Source organism: Bactrocera latifrons, unplaced genomic scaffold (genome assembly GCF_001853355.1).
Source record: "Bactrocera latifrons isolate USDA-ARS-PBARC rearing strain unplaced genomic scaffold, ASM185335v1 scaffold_432, whole genome shotgun sequence".
Taxonomy (NCBI): Eukaryota; Metazoa; Arthropoda; class Insecta; order Diptera; family Tephritidae; genus Bactrocera; species Bactrocera latifrons.
This window is the reverse complement of record NW_017537082.1, coordinates 18774-36757: the sequence shown is the minus strand read 5'-3', so window position 1 is coordinate 36757 and position 17984 is coordinate 18774. Positions and strand designations below refer to the sequence as shown.

The 17984-nt window shown below is 35.3% G+C and overlaps 3 protein-coding genes across 3 annotated transcripts; 1 reads left to right on the top strand and 2 right to left on the bottom strand.

Moving 5' to 3' along the window:
• Positions 1–133: 133 nt before the first annotated feature.
• Positions 134–1449, bottom strand: LOC108972868 (ATP-dependent (S)-NAD(P)H-hydrate dehydratase). Its single transcript, XM_018939748.1, has one exon. The coding sequence runs from the start codon at positions 1443–1445 to the stop codon at positions 402–404; it is 1044 nt and encodes a 347-aa protein (XP_018795293.1). The 5' UTR covers positions 1446–1449; the 3' UTR covers positions 134–401.
• A 398-nt stretch (positions 1450–1847) lies between these two features.
• On the top strand, positions 1848–5593 carry LOC108972867 (integrator complex subunit 5). The gene is made up of 9 exons (XM_018939747.1): positions 1848–2489; positions 2553–2882; positions 2975–3319; positions 3380–3641; positions 3720–4152; positions 4209–4266; positions 4333–4980; positions 5040–5182; positions 5252–5593. Exons 1-9 carry the CDS (start codon positions 1919–1921, stop codon positions 5504–5506), a joined length of 3045 nt encoding a protein of 1014 aa, XP_018795292.1. The 5' UTR covers positions 1848–1918; the 3' UTR covers positions 5507–5593.
• A 1147-nt stretch (positions 5594–6740) lies between these two features.
• Positions 6741–9620, bottom strand: LOC108972863 (serine/threonine-protein kinase stk11). Its single transcript, XM_018939743.1, has 5 exons — positions 8183–9620; positions 7782–8104; positions 7504–7698; positions 7277–7440; positions 6741–7207 (listed from the first exon to the last, which is right to left on the bottom strand). Exons 1-5 carry the CDS (start codon positions 8987–8989, stop codon positions 6984–6986), a joined length of 1713 nt encoding a protein of 570 aa, XP_018795288.1. The 5' UTR covers positions 8990–9620; the 3' UTR covers positions 6741–6983.
• Positions 9621–17984: the final 8364 nt, after the last annotated feature.

Sequence of the window (17984 nt, the reverse complement as noted above, 5' to 3'; positions counted from 1 at the left end):
TGTTAAAATATACAATAATATCAGAGTATATATTTTAAATTTTAAGTTCCTTGACCGAATAAAAATTTGGCTCGTTCCGCTTACGAATGCCATCTTTTGTGGTAACGGTTTGTACGTACGTATTCTCAATTAGTTTGTTTTATTACAACGGTAATTTATTCTTTTTCAAATGCTTCATTCATACAATAAAATCAGAGTATATATTTTAAATCTTAACTTCCTAAATAGATATATCGCTGAGTGAATATTGATTTCTATACAACTACGAACTTTAATWAGTTGAGAGAGAAAGAAGAAAACTTAAAAATGCAATCAACAAGTGTTTTCGGTAACCATTTACATAAACTTCTTCGTGGTAGTTTATGTGATTAAATATTCATTAAACAAATCAACAAAAYAAATTAAGTCTCTTCAAAAATGTTGCGAAACACAGAATGAATTTCGTTTAACATATCACTCGCCACCATACTGCGACCCCATTTCTGAAAACCAGCCGCATTGCATTGCTTCACCAAGTAGCTCGCCGCAAACGTTGCTATAAAGGCCGCATTTGACTGATTAGACTCTAAAGCCCAATGGAAAAAGGTAGCAATCGAACCGCACAGCAAATCACCTTGTCCACCGCAACGACGTCCAGAACCACCAGATGGTAGTGTGTAAATTTCAGAGGTACTTGGTATAAAAATTTTATCCTGTGCACCTTTTTCAAGTACAATTACGCCATCTCCCAGCTGTGCCATTCGATGTTTTATTACTTCGACATCGGTACTAAATAAACGTTGGAATTCTATAACGTTTGGCGTCAATATGACGTTGCTTAATCCATTTAGTAAATCAATATTTCCATTGAGTATGAAGAGGCCATCAGCATCAATAACTAAAGGCTTATTCAGTTGTTTGCAAAGTTCGATAAGGCAAACCGCAGTCTTCTGTATTTTTGGATCTCTTCCCAGTCCAGGACCAATGATTAATACGTGTAACCGCTCCAACCATGGTAAAATTTGTTCTACAGCATCATCCGCATCCAATAAAGGATGTACAATTAATTCAGGGCTATACGATTTAATAACAACAGCAGCATCGCGTTGACAAAATACATGGGCTAAATCAGCACCTACACGCATAGCGCTAATGGCTGAAAAATATGGAGCCCCGGTATACTCCAGGGATCCACCAATTACTCCAATTCGCCCAGCTTGACCTTTGTGACGGCGATTGCCCTTGCCGTCGCTCACATTTAATTTAGGAACTACCGTAGAACGAATTAATTTTAACAGCTTATCTGCTTGCACTGGTACTTCGATAAACTTTGACATTTTACTAGAATAGGCACAATTCTGCTGCAAATTGGCACCGAGCCAATTACCAATAATCGTTTGCTGTGAAGCAGTAAACAAATAATAATTGAGCCTCTTCACATTGACAAATTGCTTTGACAGGTTCATTATATTTCTGTTTTATGTTTGTTTTGCTTTTGATCATTTTCCATTTCTGGAATTCCCAACAACAAACAGAATCAGCTGTTGCAGGTAAAATTGGTTCGAGTTGCCGTAATTTCTTTTTGTTAGGCTGTCTGCCAAACGGTAACATTTTTCCATGTGTTGAGTTGGGGTGAAAAAATGTCTCAAGCTGTAAACAAGTTTTACATGCTCCCCTGTCATATGCAAAGTAAAACATTTGAATATTATTTAAATTATTAAATATATTTTTAAAACTAATTAAATAAAAAACAAATACAAAATAACAATATTAATGAAACTAAAAAAAAAATTATTAATTTAAATTTTTCTACAGTTTATTTAAGGAATTCTCGAAATACGGTAACGCCTACTTTATCTTTAATTCAAAATTCTCCTTTATCTACTGTTTTGTTATGATCGGTCTTTAATTTGCTGTATTTTCGATTAAAAGTTAAAAAATGTTAAAACAACATGTTTTGTTGGAGTTAAAACAATTCATTCAAGCTGTAACAAACCATAATGGCAATCCTAAGAAGCTTACAAATAGCACTTTGCTTCGAAGTTGTTTTCGCTTGCTTGAGGACCTACCGGCTGCACGCGAAATTATCYTAGAATATTTCTCGATAGTAGCTGAAGTAGCGGTGCAAAATTATTTGGCTAATGCAAATGTAGATTACGCCACTGGACTGCCAATACGACAAGGTAAACAAGGTGCAGGTCCCAGTTCAAGTAACAATGCAGCGACACAGCCAACGGTCATAGAGGATAGTAACTGGTCCGCAGTACAAGAAGCACTCGAAAATTTAGTTGTTAAAGGACCCTCAGCTTGGGGTCCTGTAATAGCTTCGTGGAGTCTTGACCTTGTAGGAAAGTTATCAGATAGATATACCAAAAGAAAGATGTCTATTGTAGCTGCATGTAATTATTGGCTCAATTGCGGTGCAATGCGTGGTTTACTTACGTTGATAAGCTTGAGTTTCCGTAAACTAACAAATAGTGAAAAGGAAGCTTGCGTGGAAACTTTATTAGGTATGCATTTTTCARTTTAATTCGAATAAGCAAATAAATTTAAATTCACCTTTAAAATTTCAGCTGCTTTTCAACGATACACGCTTAGTTTTGATTGGGTCGTAGCGCGTTTGGGCGGTTGCTTTCCTTTAAGCATTATATCGCAGATTTTGCAATGCAGCCTCAAACGTTTTTCTGATGATTATCGTTGTCATTTCAACTCCGAACTCGGTATATTGGATTATTTATCATTTGCGCACGAACAGGAGCTTAAGCAAGCATTGACTGAACTACTTAAAGATGGTTTTAATCCAAAGAAAAGTTTAGATGCCTGTATCATACCATTTCTATTGGTGATGGCTACGAATGCGGATGCATTACTGCAAAACTTGGTGATTGTGTTTCTTGAAATGTGTAAGTAATCAATAATAAAAACATATGTCAAAAATTAATTACACTTTTGTCTTATAAATTTAACCGAATATTAAATATTTTCACATATTTAGATAATGATGATCTACGCAATACTATAATACAGAAAACGCCTCTTTGGATGAGCAACAAGATGTTTGCAGAAATGCAACCATCCCTTAACAGTCTGACATTGCGTTTAAAATCGAATGGTGCCTATCTGCTTATCGCTGTGTCACAAATGGCCGAGCAGTATACTTGGTGTCAGGATTTCCTCGAATATACCATGCAAGATTTGGAACAAGTAGTACTAAATGCTACAGTTTGTCCGCTAATGAATGATCTGGCGACGGAAGACTCGAAATATTTGCTTTGGAAAAATTGTTTAAGCGCAAATATCTTTCAACAGCAAACTGCCGTGCGGCTCCTGTTGATTGTCTGTATGTAAAGCTTGAAATATCTTCATGTGCTACGTTATAGTAAATGCTAAATTTTTTCAGCTACGCAACATTCACATATTTACTATCAGACGATATCCGAACTACTACGCAAGTCTTATGTGACTAATCCCAATGGTTTGGGTGCCGTTATACGGATAATAGGCGGTCAAAGTGGTGTAGTTGAATTTCCATGCATTAAGCCCGGCTTACAAATGGTGCTGGAAGATGTGCTGCTTCAGGAACAATTCAAACACACGCGTTTAATAACCAGTGACCAGTCAGAGGCGCTTAACACATTCAAAAATCTTAACACGCTTACAAAGTAAGTTTGATTAAACATACATAGCAATCMGAAAACAAAAATAATTACTAATGAATCCTTGTAATTTCGTTCGCGCAGAATGCAGAAAAAGAATTCATTTCAATATATGAARCAAAACCTGCTGTCCAATGTACTGAACGATTGTCTACCGAAAATTCTACAGATTCTCGAAGTTACGCTGACTAAAGTGATTCTACACATGAATAAATTGGCCGAAGCAGACAGCGCAGAGGCAATTAAAGCTGCACAAAATAACAAAAATGTTGGTGGCAACGAGTTTGGTAGCAACAAAAAAGTAAAATTTGGCGCGGCTGATGCTGAAGTGGAGGCAATGGATGTAGAAAATTCAGATGAGGATACAAAGCTTATCATAGGCATACCACTGCACGATTCCGACGATAGCGAAGAAGAAGAAAAAGATGTCAATCGGCGTATCTTAGCACATACTATCATAGATTTACTYAATACGATTGATGTTGGCTTGAAAGGCACGGTGATCCGCACCACAGAGGTAAACATTCGTTGCAGTTAACACTATATTTGTTTAAATAAATATTTTTCTTGCAGATTTTAAAACTGTCAATTTTAAGCGTAAAATACTTCTTCTTGGCGCTCACCGAAAAAAGTAAGCAACATTTAAAAAAAAAATGTCTATAGCTACTTGTCGCTTTTCACTTTTCACGCATTGCAGGTTCAATGTCCCGTTCTGCTGCAGTTAATCGTGCGTACTTGCTGCTGACGCGGCAATGTGTTGCACGCAAGGCGGCGCGGACTGCTTGCATACGCGAGTTGGTAGAGGGTGCACTCTTCTATTATGGCTATCTATTCGGTCAATATGAAGAACCAGAAGTGGATCAACTTGAAATACCCGAACATGAAATGGTTCTRCTACAAAATCAACGACATAGCTTGGGGCCAAACGCCAATCGTACTGTGCTGCATGCGGGTGTGATTGGACGTGGGTTGCGGCCAGATTTGGCAACAAAGGAGCAAAAAGTGTGTCCAGCTGAGATGCAAACGCTGTTGCTTAAAGCGCTAGATGCCTGCTGCACGGTGGCAGATAAACAAAATTCTGTCGAAGGTTACTCAATGATATCGCTATTGCTGGTGGAGATGGTCTCAACGGAYGTTATGTACAATGGCTTGCCCTTTCCGGACGAAGAGTTCACTAAAGTGACAATGGAACGTGATCTGATGATACGTCGCGCATTTTCCACATCTCCAGTGCTWTGGGCATTATTGGGCTTTATAGCGGCACATAGACCGGCGTTGTGCTTTTCATCAGTACTGCTGCGCGCCATGTGTGCCACCTGTTTGCATCAGTGGCGTGCGAAAAATGGTAATTTTATTAAGAATTGGCTTTAATTTAGTATTCTATTGCTTTTTATATTTTTGCAGTKAACAAATTCCAAGCTTTCGATCCTAACGACGAACTTATGCTTTGCACGCAGAAACTGTTGCAGTTGCTGGCAATGGGACAGTTACTACCGCCGCCACTTTCCAACCTACACGTAATCATAAAACACTTTGAGCCGCCAGAGGTTAGTCTATTTGCCACCCACTAGCAATTATTTGTGGTTATTTTCACACTTTCCAATTTCTTTTCGCAGATTGCTTTGTTGCTGAAAGAGTGTATTTGGAATTATTTAAAAGATCACGTGCCCTCACCGGCACTCTTCCATGTCGACAGCAACGAGCTGCATTGGCGTAATCCACACATGTCCAAAATTCCGCCGCAATATGTCGATACACTGCGTAATTTAATGCAGAAAAAGCTGACGAAATTGGGTCAACATTATTACCAGATGTTCATTATGCCCGAGTTGAATGAGGCGCATATACCGCAAGTTGGTCCAGTGGATTAATTAAATGAGTTATAAAACTTTGGACGTTTATAAGTATACCATATAGGCAATAAAATAAGCAAGAAGTAACTTTTCATTTACAACAAACGGTTTATATTTTTTCAAGTGTTAAAAATATGGAAAATATCTTTTGTTTTTGTTTTTCTGTATTSGTGTATTGGTTCGATTCAACCATTCACATATGTAATTCATAACAAATAAGATTTAATTTTTCAGCTAAGAAACGAAAACACAATATTTTTGTATTGTCGGTAGGAAATGTATGCATTCTTTCATTTGCTTATATGCACTCTATGTATATTTATATGTTTATATTTATGTATACTATATACTATTTGTATCTTCTCAAATATGGATTTTGGCTACTGAAATTTTAAAGTTTTCAAAATATATTCTACAAAGTACGTGTGCTTGTATGTGATTGCGTTTGTGATTGCACATGTTATCGGCGCACAAAAAATAATACATTAAAAAAACTCATTCTGCCTCTTAAGATAAGTGTCATCTTGCTATAACGTTTGTTGATAAAGGCCATCACACATATGACAGGTGTGAGTATTAACATACAGATTTATTAAGCAAAATTTACACGCAATCGCAATATTTATATGGTAAATAATTTTTGATTGATTGATTCCATAATTTTCCACATATTCCTTCCACAGTAAAATATGTGAAAAAATAGTGGCGTAAAACAGAAAAATCGAAAAAAAAAAATAAAAAAGAACAAAAAAATAAAAAAGAACAAAAAAATAAAAAAGAACAAAAATCGAAAAAAAATAAAAAAGAACAAAAAAAAATTGACTAAAAAAGAAAAAAATTTAAAAAATACAAAAAAAATTAAATTTAAAAAAGATTAATAAATAAAAACAACACAAAAAAGAAAATAAATCAAAAATGCAATAAAAAAATAAATAAAATGGAAAAAAAATTATAAAATATAAAGAACTACATAATATAAAAGTAACAAACAAACAACGAAAAGAAAAGAGTAAACAAAAAACCAAAAAATACACAGCGGTATATTTCACACAAAAGTTAATAAATAAAACGTATGTACTACCTAGAAATTACACAACAAAAAAGTGGACGCGATTAATACAGATTTACCGAAAACTAATTTTCATTTTAATAAATACTAGRAAAAACAACGCAAAGCAAAACAAATTTATAAAAATTACTTCATCCAAGATAAGTAGTAGTTCCTATGTTCCAATAATTAAGATGTGACTAATTAATTGTGGCTTGCGTTTTGGCAGCGCGAGAAGTTTTTAATTGTTCTCCGCAGCACTGCAAGCTGCACCATATACATATGTATGTAAGGCTAACTGACTTAACATTCAACAACTAATGAAATGTTCAGAGTTGAAAATTCTTAATTTTGTTTACATAATATTAAAACTATGTTTTTTTTTTGTTTTTGCATTTCCAATGACTACTTGCATTGCGCATGTGCGCTCAAATACATAACGGCTTATTACGATGGTCGACAATTGGAGAGYTTCTTGACAGATATACATGATGTTAGTTTTTTGGCGCGTCTTTTAAGTGAGGAGGATTTTTTCTCCTTGCTAATGCTGTTGGAAGTAGACGCATCAGCGCTGGTTGAAGGCCCTGTTGCAGTTGCAGCCGCCAATAGTTTTTGTTGCTGTTGTGCTTTGATTTCGGCAGCGGCAGCGGCTGCCTGACGTGCAAGTTCACCTAGTTTAGCGAAAATATTAAATAAATATGCGATTTAGGAATTTGTATTTATTCAGCGCGCGTACTCACGATTGAGATCGTGCTCGGTAAAGTACACCTCTTCCAAATCACGCTCAGTTTCATAGTGATAAGCATCTAAATAAGGCAGTACCGTGGAACGGCGATAAACATCGTGCTTTAGTGGCGGTATGGGTATTGGTGGGCCCTTCTCTTCTGGTGCCGAAATGAACCAGCTGAGTGTAAATGTTTATTAATTCATCATATATAAATTATAATATATTTAAACAACAACTTACGGATCACAGCGTATTTGTTGTATAGAGTACCGCTTTGCTGGTTCAGCTTGTAGCATRCCCAATATGAGACCTGCTAATTGTGCGTTTAATTTGTATAACCAATCTGGTGCCTGCCATTGCCCACGTCCGATATTCTCAAATAGCCTATAAATATTATCACCTTCGAATGGATACTGGCCTGTACATATGTTATAGCTGTGAGGTCACAATAAAAATAAAAGATTTATAGATTTACATTTTTACATTTTCCCCTTAACGGGTAACTCAAATGTACTCACAGCGTAACACCGCAGCTCCAAATATCCACTTTGGTGCCTGAGAATGACTCATGACCGTTGGCAATTTCAGGCGGTTGAAATGCAGGTGATCCCTGACCGGTGGTGCATGTATCGTCTGCAGCAAATAAATCTAATTGCTCAGCGACGCCAAAATCGGAAATTTTTAATATTTGATCTARTGAAAGCAATAGATTTCCGGGTTTAATATCTTTATGTATTATCCGACAACCATGAAGATACTCCAGGCCACTAATTAATTGGCAAAAGTAGCGATGTGCCTGGAATAGAGGTAGTTTTTTTTCGGGTGCGCTATCCACAAGTTCCTTAAAAAAAAAAATGGTAAAAATTTAAATATTAGCATGTWTTTTATTTATAATAAATGGAAAATCTGCGACACAAACCTGGAGTCCGCCTACGCAGTATTCCATAATCATGTACATTTTTTGCTTTTCCTCATTGTACAAAACATCYAAAAGCGCTACCACATTTTTGTGCTGTAGGTGTTTTAATAGTTGTATTTCACGCTGAACATTCTGTTCTCCATTCGGAATGCGTCGCAGTTTTCGTTTTGTTAGTATCTTTACTGCACGCCGGCAGAGATTTTCCGAATCGAGCACCTCTTTCACTTTGCCATATGAGCCTTCGCCCAGCACGTCACCCATTACATATTTCCCAACCATTTTGATTTCCTTCTTTTTCTTTTGATAAATTATCTCCGCACTATCGACACGATTAAAGAACATATTGCCAATGTCCAATGTCGTTAAGTCCAGTGCATCAATTTGTTCACTATCTAGCCATGTCACTTGTGCATGTGTTTGCTCACTGAGCAGTTGTTTTGCCTCATCACCGGCTACAAATTTGGCGCCGCCATTGCCGTCTAAGTTGACATCGGCTTCAAATGACTGCTCTGGGTTAGAGAGTGCGTCGTAGTGAAAGTTTTTGTTAGCCAGCAGTACTGACACTTCACCGTCAGCGGTGTCCACATCCATATTGATATTATTAGCCTCGTTATTGGTGTGTAATCCTTGTTTGTTGGCCACAAGTTTAGTGTCTAAAGGTGGCATTAAAATGCTATTATTGGCTGTCACAGAATGTGTAGTAGCTGCAACTAGGGTTTGCTCTAAGTTATTCTTTTTGTTATTATTAATGTTATTGTTGTTATTGCTTTCATCAGTTGTGAAGTGTTGATGTATATGTATTTCCATTGCATATATGCTATAATGGTCTGCAATGTGCTGCAATTGCGTTGGGACACAGCGTCCGCTCTTTCGTTGTATATTTAATTCAATAGCTGGACTAGAAATGCACTCACTGTTGTTTGGATGTCGGCTGCTAAATATATATTAATCACTTATTATTCTTTTCTTTTACAATTATGTGCTCCACGTACGCATGCAGAGCGCTACTTCTAGTTTACATTTTTACTTAATTTCAATTTTTCTGTCATTCGTGTTGCTGTTAATACTTCGACGTTTGTTATTACTATACCGTAATGCAGTGACTTAATTATAGCCTTTGTTAGCGTAAAGATTGCACTTTCTGACGATTTTTGACAAGTTTCGGTGATTTTCTCAAGCGCTTAGCAAACATGCACAGATCTTATCACAAGCAAGGGGGAGCAATCCACTGCCTTCGCCTTGAGATCAACTTTTTTAATTTTTCGGTATTTTTCTTGTGTTATTATATAGTTGCTGATAASTTTCATCTACAGTTATTTATCATTTATATATTTTCGCAATTTTTTCATCCAGTTTTTAATTGAATAACTTTTTAATCACTAAAATTTTCTGCTTTGCCTGCTGATCGTAACACACTTCATTTTTTCCCCCATCAACACGCCTGTGGTGTTGCCAGCTATGCGGAAGAAAGGTTGAACATGGCGAATAATACAAAAGCGGCATGCCGATAACGAATGCGAAAATTTCTACGTTAAGCGAGAAATTATTGTGGGTCCGCACGGTTTCGAAACTAAGACTGAGATATAGTATGTACATACATATTATTTGTTATGGAAATATTCCACTATGGCTCAAATTTGGGCCAAGAGTTAAAAATAAGTCAAATGAACATAAAAAAATATGTAAGAATGCATTAATGCTTTACTCATATATATATATACATATATATATGCATATGTATATATGTATGAAAATGTTTTAGATCGCCGAAACATCAGGTCTTAGCCGGATCACCTCCTCTTCAAAGGACTTTCTCTCTCCGACTTTTCTCACTTCTTCTCTGCAAGGAACCTATTACTCTCTCCAATTCACATCGACCATAATCGCGACTGTGAATAATTCAAAGATTTTATTACCTTTTTGTATGCCCAGCAAAACTCTCTCATCTATCACCCCTCTCTATATAGTTCGACAACTTCAAAACAKCACGTTTCCTGGTTCTACCGTTAGATAACCTCGATGATAACTAAATTGAAATTACGATCCAAGGGGAGATTAGATAACCGTTACAAATACAATACCACATTAGATAACCTCGATGACAACTAAATCGTAGTTACGACGCAAGGGGAGATTAGATAACCGTTACAACAACAATACCACACCTTTCCTAGACTCAGCAAGTCGCCACTACCCGAAACTTCAAAACATTGAAGGAATTTTCACCGAAACGAGTACAGACGTTACTACTAATTAACTCCGATAACTGTGAAACGGAAAGGTATGACCGATTACACGGACACACGAGTATCGGGTGGTTTTGACAATTCGGCTTCAGTAAATTAATAGAATCGTGAATAGAAATTTCTAGTAGTCTATTAGATAGTTAACGTATGACTTAACCTATAATTGACTGTTTGGGGTACTGAGTAGGCAATTATATGATATACTGTTACTATACCTGAAGATTGTTGAAATCTGTTTTCATTTTCTCCTCGTCGCCAAACACCCAACGTTCTTTCGATATGTTTTACTTTTAAGTCATACAAGGACGGTCCGATAAGTACATAGCCTACAAAAAAAAGGGAGTTCGAAAATATGGAGTTTTAAATATTTTCCACATAGTCTCCACTTAGCTTGACATACTTGACGTAACTTGGTCAACTCTTTATCTCGTCTTGAAAATTGTGGACGTGATCAATGTCAATGTAATCTGAAGATTACTAGCTTAATTCAACCAATTTGATAGTGGCAACTKTTTTTGCAATTCGACATCAAATCGACGGAATAATTAAGCATAGTGTGACTMTTACGTTCGGATATTACAAGGAATGACGCCGAGTTGACAGCCAGAACGGGCTTAGATCCACTCCGAGCGGTCTTCAGAGAAGTCTATGGTCTCAACTCTCGAGCACCAACAATCTGCCACATGAGATTTAGGGATTTTATCACGTCATCTTTCTTGGGAGCTGTCTTTTGGATCAAAATGCTTATACATCGACATCGAAAGAAATTATAAAAGAATCGACAAAAGATTTTTGAACACCGTGAATAAAGTGCAAGAACATCAATCATATGCTGTTTTATATACCTCGAACCTGTTTAAGTAGCCACGAATACACCAAGAAAACTTTGAAGACCTAATAATGTATATATAAATAATCAGCGTGACGAGTTGAGCTAATTTAGCTATGTCCGTCTGTCCGTATACTTATCTGTATATACGGCGAACTGGTTTCTGCGGTTTTGAGATATTGATCTGAAAATTTGCACACGTGGTTTTCTCCCTAAAAAGCTGACCGGAACAGTCCATATCGGACCACTATAGTATTTAGCTGTCATATAGAACAATCAAAATCAAGTTAATTTATTTGACAAGATATCTCTTCGCAAAATTTGGCATGGATTATTCTCCAAGGCAATGCTATAATATTCGAATACACAATTCATATAGGATCACGAGGCGTATAGATGTCGTACAAGCTGTAAGATTAAAATCAAGTTCTTTTATTAATATTCTTTTGCGAATGTTCTTGGTGTGCTCTGTCCAATTTATAAAAAGGAAGACCCCACTATCTGCGAGAACTACCGTGGGATAAGCCTCCTCAACAGCTGATATAAGGTTCCATTGAGCGTATTGTGTGAAAGATTAAAGCGCACCGTCAACAAACTGATTGGACGTTATCAGTGTGGCTTCAGACCTGGAAAATCAACAACCGACCAGATATTCACSATGCGCCAAATCTTGGAAACCGGTGAAAAAAGAATCGACAGACGCCACCTCTTCAGCATGAATTTGGTATCGCCGAAAAACTAATACCGCTGTGTAAAATGACGTTGAACAATATCAAAAGCTCCGTCAGGATCGTTAAGAGCATTTCCGAGCCGTTCGATACCAAAAGAGGTTTCATACAAGACGAACTAAATAGAGAAGGTACCACCTTCTTTAAGAGTGTATAGCTACTGGCGTACGCTGAAGATATTGATATTAATGGCCTCAACAATCGCGTCGTTTGTTCTGCTTTCTCTTGACTATTAAAAGAAGGTAAATTGGTATGATAGTGAATGCGGACAGGACGAAATATCTCCTGTCATCAAACAAACAGTCGTCGCACTCGCGACTTGGCTCTCAAGTCAGTCATAACTAAGAAGYCGTAGATAATTTCGTCTATCTTGCTACCAGCATTAACGCCAACAACAACGTCAGCCTCGAAAAACAACGCAGAACAATTCTTGTTAACAGGTCCTGCTTCGGACTGAGTATTCAATTGAGAAGTAAAATCCTCTCTCGACGAACAAACACCCATCTCTACAAGTCACTCATCACCCCCGTCCTGCTAGTATATGGAGCAGAGGCATGCAGAATGACATCATCTGATGAGTCGGCGTTATGAGTTTTAGAGAGAAGGGTTCTGGAAGATTTATGGTCCTATGCGCATCGGCAACGGCGAATATCGCATCCGATGAAACTAGTTATATAAGGACATTGACATAGTTCATCGAATTAAGAGACGGCGGCAACTTTGGCTAGGTTATGTCGTCCGAGGGGTTGAAAACACTCCAGCTCTCCAGCACACTCGGTTGGAAAGACCAGGCGGAGAAGGGCCTGCCTACACTTGGAATCTCCAAGGAAGAACAACTTGCACACTGATGTAAGTGGTCTACGCCAATAAAGAAGAAGATTCTGGTTATTATTATTACCTCGGCGGCATATAAATATACACAATAAAGCAAACACATTTTGTTATTAATAAAAAATATTTCAGATACTTTATTCTCGCTATTCCATAAGAAGTACAGTATTTCATCTAAGACTAGTTTTATAAAATAATCYAAGTAAATATATAAAAGTAATAATTTTGCAAATAAGTAAACACAATTAATATCACTAATTTCAATTGTATACGTATACATATAGTAAGTATTAAAACAGTTTTGATTTGAGTTAAATATTGATTCATTAAAAGTACAATAAACAAAGTTACATATTAAAAAAAGCATACATACAAATTTTTATTCCACAATTTGTAATTCAAATAATTGTAAATAAATGTTTTTCATATCATTAACTACAAATATTATATTTAATTTTTTTTAACTTTTTTTTTATTGTTGCATAAATTTCATTATAATTAACAGCACTTACATATATTATTTTCATTCATAAAATCTTCTTATATGTATATAGTTTTTCTTAATTACTAACAATATTTATTTCTCATTACATTGGTAGTTCACATACAAACCTAATCACTACAATAATTAATATATACATATGTACATACTATATTATAGAATGGCTAAGGCTAAGTCTAAGGCAGATCGCAAAAATTGACCCATTTTGTGATTTCACAAACTCTATGCAAAGGTTTGCAAAATTTCCACCTTCACGGCGAAAATCTATAAAAGTTTCTAAGAGTAGTGTGTGTTTGCTTGTGTGTTTGTATTTGTATTTGTATATTTGCGGTTTTTGGTTTAAGGCAAAGCGACATAAAKTATTTTAAAAATATATTACATGCAATATTCAGCCGCAAGCAAATTTAACCGTTTTCCATAACTCATGCGAACTTTAGGTGAGCAACTGYTAGCTCGCATGCGAGAGATTTGTAAACGAATGTTTGCTTTTCGGCTGGAATATTGCTCGTTTTATTTACTTTCGTATTACAAAGTGCGACATTTGTTGTAATTGCATTTAAGTTAATAAATGTATTGCTTTTTTTTTTTGATAAATATGTTTTATTTTTATTTTTGTTTTTAATGGTTTCTCGTTTTTTGCACTACTTTCATATGTTTTAAGGAAATTGTTTGTGTTAAATTCTTAATTGATACAAATATTTGTATATTGTTGTACTATTTACGACAATTGAACTAAACTTTAAGTGTGTATACAACGTAATTTCAAAGAAAATAATAAAAAACATAAACTCATTAAAAAAAAATAATTAAATAAAAAAATAATATAAAATAAAAAAGTTCATAAATGAAAATAATAATAATGAAAACTATTGAGTTAGTAAAGTTGGTGTCTTTAAATTGTCTATTAAAATTTATTTTGGCAAAGTACGTTGAATTTTGGCTGCTACTGTGGTTTCGAAAATATTTATACAAGAAAAGGCTTGATAATTTAGAATTCATTTATTTTCAAACATTAATTAGTCGCTTCGTTCTTAGAATCCCCCAAATTAAATCTTTTTGCGCCCAAAGTTCATATTTACTTCCACTCTTTATTGAGTTGCCAAGAAAAATAATTAAAATTTGTGTTTTCCCTTATGCCATGTTCACACTGATATTCTCAGTTAAATGAATTTGGCAGCTTGGCTTTTTTGTTCTGGAGACGTACGTGTTAAAAAACCATTTTTTTTGCTTTTAAAGAAAATAAATTTAAGTTATGAATASAAAATAATTGGAAAATAGTTCTTCGGTTATTATTGTTTGTTGTTGGTATAGTGGTAGAAAAGATTCCTGCAGTAATTTTGAGTACTGCTCTAGAGTTGACAGTCCTTGGCCGGATAAAAATCCGGGTCCGTTCCGGTTACGTAGACCCGACTGTCATGGGAACGGATTGTTACTGTTTGCCTTCACATGATAAGGCGGCGTCAGAATGGGTACGTTGTTTCCGTTGCGGAAATGTATGCAAATGGCAGCTGTGCCGATTGTGTGYATTTATATGCACAATGCACCGTTGACCAACTCTCAATTGACATTTGACGTTGTAGGTTATGAAGAACAGCTGACTTATGTTTACATGTGCAACGCTTTCGTCGTAAGTTATGTACGCCATTTCATACGCATACTTATCCGCCATTGACGTTCAAGTAAGCATTCTAACGCCGCCTATAGAAGTTTCTCGCTACCCTTTTGAGATATCGCAAACGCTAGCGGAAATAATACGAAACGTGCTTGTACTCGGATAGCGTTCGTACGTGCCTTCACATGCTTTTAATTTTCAGTTATGTGGTCTAGCTACTATAAAAATTACTCAGAACACTTTAGGATAAGTAGGGATGGCCCGGATTATTATTTCTTTTAATTAGGATCCCACTAAAAAGTACTATTAATGTATTTTTCACGCTACATTTTTACATTTCTTCTTTTCAAAATGCATGCAAAATGCTCGAATCTTTTTAAGACATGCTACAAAAACATTGCTAATTGTCCAGTCAATAAAATTCTAGCTCGGTTGCACAGCGTGAGCTTCTAGCAGGTCGAAAATTGCAGTTATTCAGCATATCAAGMTTTGAAATTATATCGTTTCGTAAAGTATTTTATTTTCTTTAATTTGAAAACAATTTACATTGCTTGCAAAACCATTTTACAGAAATTTAGAATGAGTTCTGAACAAAGTGTGAACATAGCATAATGTTTACGTCATTTTCTGGACCAAACGACTTCGATTWGGCACATTCTATCACCTGAGTTTAGCTCTCTTGTTAAGAAAATTTATGTACATGGGGTACTCACAACCCGTCATAAAGCATCGGAAAATTATAAATTTTTACACAGATTTAAAAAAACAAATATTGTTGGACTACATACAAAAATGAGTTTTCACATTTACAATTCTCAATACTATGCTWATTTTATAAAAACAGATATTTTTGAAATTATCGGGAGAAATAATTAATTTCTACGTTCGCTACTAATAGATTGTTGGATTTAATTGTTATTATTACTGTGTTTTTGAAAATATTTTCTTCGCTTATYGGCCTCGACGTTGCAACTTTATTTAATAAAGTTTTTATATAATTAATTTTTTTTTTAGTTTAAAATATCAACATCGAGATTTTACAAAAAAAAATATTATGGTAAAATGTCTATTTAAATTTCAGTGCAGTAGGAAAACTTTTTTTTTTATAATATGGAGCAAGAACTTCAAACAATAAACTTTCATTATTTTAAATAAAAAGAAAAAAATAATAAAAAAATAAAATTAATTCATTAAAGCAACTTTCCAAACATTTTCCTCGTCCATCTTACATACTTGCGATTATCATTTCACATCTTTTGTATTCCTTTTTGTATAAATTTTTTGTCAAAGCACATAATTTGTCTGCTATTTATGGCCAATGCGCGGTTCATGGAAAGTCTGGCGCCACTTGGTTTTTCCATTATTTTAATTGAGTTTTTCCTTCAGCGCCAACAAGCCAATGGCATCCATCGTGTCCATAGTGTTGTTGTTCATTTCTATAATCTTTTTCGTTGCTAACGCACAGCCATTTTGCGCAGGCGGCGCACCGTTCATTTTGCCRGCAATGGTAATTTTCTGATTCTGCGATTTCTTGTAGCTGGCCATGTAGAAGTTCATGAAGAGACAGAAGAAGATGGAGGCGTTCAACAGCAGCAGCGACGAGATGAATTTCGAGAATTGGCATTGGGAACTGATGAGAGCGCGGGTGGTGTGCACGATGCAGAGCACAAATTGGGCCTGGAAAGGAAGGGAAGCAATGAGATATGATTAAAATTTTAAATCAATGTATACAAAAATAAATAAAATGACTATTATTATTGTATAGTAACATAAAAAAATACCTACAATTTATTTTTCCACATTTAAATTTTTGTTGTCATGATATCACAAAAGTTCCTACCGAAACTAATTGCACGCAAATTTTTTTTAGATTTATCTTTCTTCTTATTAATTTTTTTAGAATTCAATTAACATTTAATCTGTATAAATATTTGCATGCCTAAACTGGGGAGAACATTTGTATTTATAATAAAACCTTAGAACAATTAAATTGCAATTTAAATCAGTATAGTTTATGTCGTGTCCGTGTTTGCGTGTTCAACTAAATGTTGTTTAAATTATGTGAAATTTGTTAGTTAAAAGTTTAAGCCGCTTAAACAATCATGCGATAATCGCTCGAGGAAGTTAACATTTAGTTGGGTTCAACACTCGACGTGTTTCTGACGTGTTTCTCCAATGACTGTTGGGGTTCGAAAAAAAAATTAGCAAAATTAAATAAAAACCAGGAAAAATTCCAAATACAAATAGTTTAATGATGAGTTTTCCTATATACCCCGTAAGTGAGTAAATTGGACTCTGTATTTTAATGAAATTTTGTAACAAAATATGAGCCATAAAGGAGCGTTTTAATAATTGAGGAAATATGTAAAGGATGCGTCATATTTTTTGATCTAAATATAAATATTGAAAAAACTTGGTTCCTTCTTGCATGACGAAAAGACARTACAAAGCTTTAGCCATATTTCTTCAAATACAAAAACTCGACAGAGGTCGATATCAGTGAACATCAAGTCAGATTGCATTGCCATTCAAATTATTTAGTTTATACAACAAAGATTGAATGGTCTCTCATGTTTGTAGATTTGATTCCGTCTGACTTCTTTTTCTGCAGTTATGTGAAAGAGTATGCTGGGGCGCTTATGTACATATGATCGAAAATTAAATGAAAGCAAGTAAGGAAGGACTAAGTTTGGGTGAAACATTTATTAATTTGCAACTTGGAGAAATCAAAGCCAAGAAAATATCTTAAGGGGAAAATATTCACCAAAGGAGCGGAATTCAAGCAATTCTCTCTCTCTATAKATATATWTATATACATATATAAGTGCGAATTCAGAGAGGGATACCCAAGAATTTGCGGCCGACAAACAAAATGCGAAAATTTTTGAGCGAAAACTTGCGAATAATACGCCTGGGTCTCAGAGTATATTCCTCTGTTTCTGTTGTTTTTTCGCATAGTCTGCACACCTCCTGTGATGAATCCAAGCTCTCCACGTTCATTTTCGATACTTCGCCACATGAAAACATGGCTGAAATGGTGCATGCTGTACACGC

Excerpts from the sequence above, each read along its gene's own strand:
- LOC108972868 (XM_018939748.1), bottom strand. The coding sequence starts at position 1,445 with ATGAACCTGTCAAAGCAATTTGTCAATGTGAAGAGGCTCAATTATTAT.